General features: G+C 48.9%; 1 protein-coding gene across 4 annotated transcripts in view; it reads right to left on the bottom strand.

The window, feature by feature from the left end:
* Nucleotides 1-727: 727 nt before the first annotated feature.
* Nucleotides 728-7,158, bottom strand: part of clockb (clock circadian regulator b) — a 19,662-nt gene continuing 13,231 nt past the window's right edge. For all 4 annotated transcript variants that reach the window (XM_084465468.1, XM_084465471.1, XM_084465469.1 and 1 more), the window contains exons 20-23: nt 6,607-6,770; nt 6,142-6,271; nt 5,531-5,662; nt 728-5,083 (exon numbers count right to left, since the gene is read on the bottom strand). In XM_084465468.1, the coding sequence (XP_084321594.1) occupies nt 4,814-5,083; nt 5,531-5,662; nt 6,142-6,271; nt 6,607-6,770 (696 nt within the window). In that variant the 3' untranslated portion in view covers nt 728-4,813. The remainder of the gene's footprint in view (nt 5,084-5,530; nt 5,663-6,141; nt 6,272-6,606; nt 6,771-7,158) is intronic.

Genomic DNA, 7,158 nt, shown 5'->3' with positions numbered 1-7,158 from the left:
CACAACAGTGGATGTCGCTTTTTTCGTATGTATTTTTGCATCGCTCTGCGTAAACAAGTGGTTTATTTTCTCTTGTTGTCGCTAGTCCTTCAAGTACTTCTCAATCCGCCTTATAAAACCAAATGTACAGCACTGCCTCTTGATTTCTTTGTTGTGTTTTTTTTTAAATTAGATACGTGTACAGAAGGTGTTGAGAATGACTCGTAGCATTCAGGCATGTTCTTAATAGTGATGTTGTTGTACTCACTGTATGTAATCCCGGTGGAGGAGAAACCTAGTTTGTGTTGGTTCGTTCATGTTTTGTAGAGCCCGCCATAGCTGTTAGCTCCGCACTGGCTACCTGTGCTAGCTCAATGTCAAAAGGACTTACGATGATGCAGTGTTCAAAAAAAAAACATGCCTTTCAGGGGGAAATAGGTTGCATGAGACATTGGTGGTTCTACAGAGACTTCTTGGAGGTCAAGCCGTCTCGAGTGAATGTGAAAATAAGCGTTTCCAGTGTGATACACCAAGGTTTTGAGGTTTATCAAAGTTTTGATACGGTTTGTTGACTTGTAATAAAGATGATGTGATGGTAGAACGCAATGAGCGTGTTTATTTCCCCCACCGTCCGATTACACACAGCACAATTGATTTGATGTATATATGTATGTATAATATGTATGTATGTATAATGTACAAAAAAAAACAAGACAAATAGACTTGTGTCATGTATAATAATTTGCCGTTGGTTTTATTTTCAAAACGTCCAGTAGGGGGCAGTCTGGGGTTATAACGATAGCAAACATCTTGCTTCAAAATATTCATTGTTACATTTTACTTTGGGGTGAATAAAGGAGCACAGTAGATGAGCAAAATATGGAGACATACATACATACAGTACAGTATAGATAAGCAGATAGCACCATTTCACACTGAATACTGGTGCTGTGAGCCATGTGTACAGAATACTAGCTGTACATAAAAATGAGGCGCAGTAGGCCTTTATCACAGAGGTGTAATAACAGGACTCATTATGGACATCTTGCATACAGACCCACCGTTAACCAAACCTGATTCCGTCCCTAGATTGAATCCTCTGTATGAAGGGGCTACAGCTGTTCGGCGTGAGAGGAGAGTTAGGGCTGGGATTTAACCGTACTTTCTTGGCATGCCGTTCAAAATATCCTACTCCCAAATTAGTAGACTAAACACACTTTAAACGTTTTCTCAGAGCAGATATTAAAAGAGACTACACAAACAGACCAATGTCTTGTCTTTAGTGCCACCTAAAGGTTATAAACTACAATGGTTAAAATGGCGCAGGTTCCTCCTGAACAGAACAAAAAAGGCTCATCTTACGTCACAATGTGTCACAATTACATGTTTTTACACCGGATGTTTCAAAGACCAAATTCAACATCTTTTTTTTGAATATATAAAAAAAACATGATTCATACAAACAAGTTCAATTCGAAAAACAAGACCTAACAAACTTGATTGATTTGGTCGTATCGTACATCTTTTTGACCGCACCATTCGATGGGAAACAGCACCTGTTATTGTGTTTCGTATTTTACAGTGCACCATAGTTCTTTGATTTGGACAGATTATTGATTTTACCCCCCAGCCCTAACCTTTAGATGGCGACAAGCAATCCAGTGTGTAGTTACAGAGCTTGCAGCGCTGACAACCTTGCAGCCGACCCATCCCGTTGACATTTTCCACGCGGGTCCGTCAGCAAAAAAAAATGAAAAACCCTTTCCTTCCCGTCATGACACACCCCCTGCCCCAGAGGCTCTCTTCAATTCTCTCAGCAAGTGACCACATCCATCTGTCTTTTGAGAGAACAAAAAAAAACGAAAAAACTAAACTAAACACTACAGCTTTACATTCTTTGGACTCGGTATCCGTGGCGCCCTGTGGCACAACGTTTCCCCAGCGGCCTCTTGGCTCCTCAGCGGGGGGGGGGGGGGGCGGAGGAGCCCTATAGGACCTGAGCGCCCCCGGGGGGTGGTCCCACATATTGCTGTCCTGCTCTCGTCGATCCCTTAAAGAGATCCAATGCTCGCCACTCACAGTTTACATCCTGAAGGATCTCTATTGACTTCGTAGTCTGATGCGATTAGTTTCTGTGTCTTTTTCTTTTCTGTAGGTCACCTGACTAAAAAAAAAAAACCCAGAAAGAAATCAGAAATCAGAAATAAGTGCCCCGTTTTCGTTGAACCTGTTCGTAGTGATGCTTTGCATTGATTCGTACGCGTCCATTCATCTGATGCCATTACTAGGAAGCTAAAACTGGTTACAGTGACTCGTATACCCACACATGTGGCTACTCTTTTTCTCTCTCTCTCACACACACACACACACACACACACACACACACACACACACAAACACACACACACACACACACACACACAAACATTTGGATGGAGCTATGCCACACCCGGGCTAGTCCATCCTCCAACACTCTAACCCTAAGAGGAAGTTTCTTGAATAAATTTGTATCTTTCTTTTTACTGCAACGCAAGAACTGATTGGCTATCGCTTGGTGGGGGGGGGGGGGAACCAACCGACCCCCTCAGTTCCCCATTTGAGAGGGAGAAAAATGCTTTCCTTTACATCCCAGTTGAAATAAAACCAGACCGCCTTTACCTCACCCAGTTCAGGGGCTCGTACAAAGCGACGGCCCCATGTCCCACGCTTCCGGTTGAAACGATGCCATCAGCTGTAGCCTCAATACAAAGTCGTCTCTTTCAATGGGAATCTTTGGGTAAACATATTCCCCCCCCCCCAATGAGGAGAACATCACCGTGACGACGTGGCGCCATCGGCGTGCCTACACCCCTCCCCCCCCGCTTCCCCAACGAGTGACGAAAGCAAGTAGAATAAAAGGACCACCAAACGACACGAACGCCAACGCACGCTCAAAGACACATTCACACACCGAATCACGCACGCCAAAAATCACTCCCATGTTTTCAGCACTCCCTTTTCCCACCGTCTTAACGTTTCCCCCCCTCCGATCCAAGGCGTCTCCCGTTTTGATATGGCTTACAACTTTGTTTGGGTACGTGGGTCGTCGTCAGGGTCCACCGGGTGTGGGATCAGAAGAAGGACCCCGGGCCATCGCCCTGGCTAGCCCTCCCCCTAATGTCGACAGAGAGGGGGGGGGGCGCGTACTGCATGAGGTCCTAGCGGGGTCCTGGGGAGCGACAGGACGGGTCGAGGATTGCCCCCCAGAAGACCGGGGGGGGGGGGGGGGGGTGGGGTCTTCCCAGGCTGAACGCCTCCTCACATTAGGGGCTCTGGGGGAGCACAGGCCCCCCGTCCTCTCTGGGTCTCCACACTGAGGCAGAAGCTAACCTTTCACCATTCCTGAGAATACAAGTACCATCCACCGAACTTTACCAAAGCTTACTAAGTCAATTATTGTAAGACACCATGGGCTTTCGGGCAGGCCCGCGCACACACACGCACACACACACACACACACACATGTACGCACGTACGCAAGTGCAAAAGCACACCAACATGCACGCACAGACAGACCTATGTTCCTTGCAAGAACTCTTTTCTCATAGATACCCTAGCCACACACACACACACACAGACACACACACACAGATACACACACATACGCACAGAGATTACAAAGAACCAGGTCTGGATAGTGATTTACTGTACACAACCACATTAAGTGCTATATAATCCGGGGGGGTTGAAGATATACTGCTTCTTGTATAGGGCTCTCTGACTTTCAAAAAATAATCCCTACTATATATACACACACACACAGACACAAGCACACACACACACACACACACACACACACACACACAAGTTTTATTCTGCTTTATATTCTGATGGAAATATATATATACTCCTTTCAATAGTTTTCCAAAAGACGAAGAAAATAAATGTTAATAATGTTGTTATTGGCACTTGGGACCACTGAGGTGACCAGTGATCTTCCTGCATGGCATCGCCTTCAGCCGCTACCCACTACCCGTCCCACGCCCTCTAAAGTAACCATGTAGTTAACCATGTAGTTAGGGTTCAGGATACACAGTGTGTGCAGAGGGGGGGGGGTGGACGCTCATAGGGGGGGAGGGGGGGGGGAGAGAGAGGCGCGGCTATGGAGAACACAGCCCCGCCTCCGCCATTGACCACGACACACACTAAAAATAAAATAAAAAGTACAATTTGTTTTTTTTCCCATAAAAACCGACCGATGAAAGCTTAGGTACACAGTTATTCGTTCCATGCAATCATATAAAATACTACATTTCAGTTGTTGTTTTTTTTCCTGTTAGGCTATATTGGATATTATATACAAAGATAAGTCTTTTTTTTTATCATACAGTAAATCTGTACAGGTCCAACCGCGACCCAGCCTTTTAAAAACAGTCTTTCGTTACCATGGTGATGATGCGGCGTTCTCTGCGTGTTCGTCAAGCTTTTCAGAGACCAGGGACCGCACCACTTGAGCCTCTGCCTCCCGGGGAACAGGGGGGAAGGGCGGTTGAGGGGGGGGGCATGTTCCGACTCATCCAGCAGGGTTGCCCTGGCAACATGTGTTCCTTTTTTTTCCTCCTTAACAGTTCATTTCTTTTCAGGCTGGGAAAGAAAAAGTGAAAAGAAATGACGGCCCTCTTGTGGGATAAAAATGGAAGTTTGTTATACTTTGAGCCCGCCCCCTCCTCCTCCCCCACCACCAGCCACCCCTGTGAAACGGTCTTCATATTAGCTCTAGGTAGAGAGACAGAGAGAGCAAGAGAGAGAAAGAGTTGGGGGGGGGGGGGGGGGGGGGGGGGTCTTTCTGGCCTCACTACTGAGGCTGACCGTCAGTCCGGTGTGAGGGGGCCACCTTCTGCTGCTTCTGGGGCTGGACCTTCAGCTGCTGCTGGTGCCGGGGGTGGAGCGACTGGAGCTGCTGCTGCTGCTGCTGCTGCAGCTGCTGCTGCTGCTGCTGCTGCTGCTGTTGTTGTTGTGGTTGTTGTTGCTGTGGGGCTTGGGTGAAGGTGCCCTGCTGTTGCAGAGGGAACGCCGCCTGCAGGATGAGCTGGGTGGACTGGTTGCCGTGGAGAAGGCGGGTTCCCTGGCGACGGAAGGATGACGGAGTATGAGATCCGACGTGGGATTATCAAAAGGCCACAGATTATCATTAGAGACACGGTTTTCACGATCTGCCCGGCGACACGGAGTGGCCTTCAGATGACTGATGGACTGATCAGTCTACCAGCCTGCCCAGTGGACTTCAGCGAGTGGTCGGCGGATCTGTCCATCATACATCTGGTTGGACACGCCCCCTTGTGATGTCACCATGTCGCAGGGCAGATTTTGAAACGGCTTGTAACGGCTCATCAGACTCACATCTGGTGATGAGATATTGGCCCGAAACGGTTCTGAACGCACACACACACACACACACGCGCGTACACACAGACACAGACACACACACAGACACAGACATACACAAAGACAACAGAGGGCGTCACCACACATCAGGATGATTCAGCAGTGTGTGCTGCCCCCTGTGGGTCACCTGGAGGAACTGCTGCTGTTGCTGCTGGCCCTGCTGACTCTGGGTCACCAGCGTGGTCTGGTTTTGGTTGTCCTGCTGGCCTTGGGGGGCCTGTGCGGGCTGAAGCGTGAGGGTCTGCGTCTGTCCGGCCGGCTGTGGGAGGGCAGAACTTACTGGATAGGGAACCAACGTGGACACACGCATGTTCTACTGTACTAAGTTGGGGGGAACAGACAACGATTTCAAGCGCTTTAATGCCCGGGATCTCAGAGTCGCCTGTCATAATAATACAAAGGAAAGAAGTTGTCCAGCATTTAGCTGGACGCACTTTCTACATATTATTTTCACATGATTTATTGCAAAACTCTGAGGAGGTGACATTTGATGAAGTGTGACGAGGCTTCACATCTACTCGGGCACTACTCCTTAATGCACTGGTACCCAATGTTGTTTTGCCTCGCCGACTTGCCGAGCAAAGTCTTTATAGTCGGCGTGACGCACGGTTTGTGTGCGTCCCGCCCGGCATGGCTTGAGCCCGTCGCCGTTCTTGCACTCTTCTTGCGGAGCTTGTGCACCTTTGAAAGGTCCCGGGCAGCGCGTCCCTAGTACATAGCCCAAGGCCTCTGCCTCACCTGTTGTCCTCCGAAGGGGTTGTAGGCCGTGACCACCTGGCCCATGAACATGGAGGTCGGCACCATGACCGCGCCGCACGCCATGGGCGCCGTCACCAGCTTGGTGAGCAGCTGCTGGCCCGCGGGGAACCTGGACGCGGCCCCGTAGCACGCAGCAGGGGGAGGAGTCACAGCAGGGGGGGGGGGGGGGGGGGCAAGGATAGGGGGAGGAGCAACACACGTTGTCAACAGGGGATTATTCAATCGATCAAGCGATTCCGATTTAAAGGGCAGAATCACCGTGCGGCATGGCGATTCGTCTGGTGCACATCCTCCTATGTCTCCTAAGCTCCAGATGTTCATGATGAACATCCAGATGTTCATCATGAACATCTGGAGCTTAGAGACATAGGAGACCATATCATTTTATCACCTGTTTCTCAAAGTGACATTGAAAATACAGTTTAAAAAAAAAATACGTCCTACCGTATCTGGCGGTCCTGAGTGAAGGTGGTCACGGTGGCGCCCTGCTGGGTGTTGGTCTGGGGCAGGCTGGTGCTGATCTGCAGCAGGTTGGGCTGCCCCGGCTGGGAGATCATCATAGTGTTGTAGAGGGGTGTGGACACGGAGCCCTGCGGCTGGCCCTGGGTCTGGAGGAGGGGGGGGGGGGGCATTGCATCACTCCAGTGACCTCGCTCCCTGATGGGCCCCTGAGCCTCTCCACAGATAGGCTGAGGAGCCACCTCTCAATGTATATCTTTTGATATATCTCTACTTACATTTGTATTCATATCTTTCTATACAAATGATCCTTTGACGCACGAAGGATGTTCCTTCGACGCACTCGCTCACGTGTATATGAGAGATGCACACATTCGACAAACTATTTTGAAGACTTTTGCATATCAACCGCCTGGACTTCTTTGGACTATAGCAAGCAACAACACAGTCATTTCGGTGGGTGGGGAATGATTTTTAAGATATCTTCCACTCAAACTTCTTCTCAATATCTCTAAAAATACTAATATTTGAGTCCTT

This window comes from Micromesistius poutassou (assembly GCF_964030765.1).
Source record: "Micromesistius poutassou genome assembly, chromosome: 3".
NCBI lineage: Eukaryota > Metazoa > Chordata > Actinopteri > Gadiformes > Gadidae > Micromesistius > Micromesistius poutassou.
The sequence above is the reverse complement of the archived record's forward strand: the minus strand, read 5'-3'. Positions and strand labels throughout refer to the sequence as shown.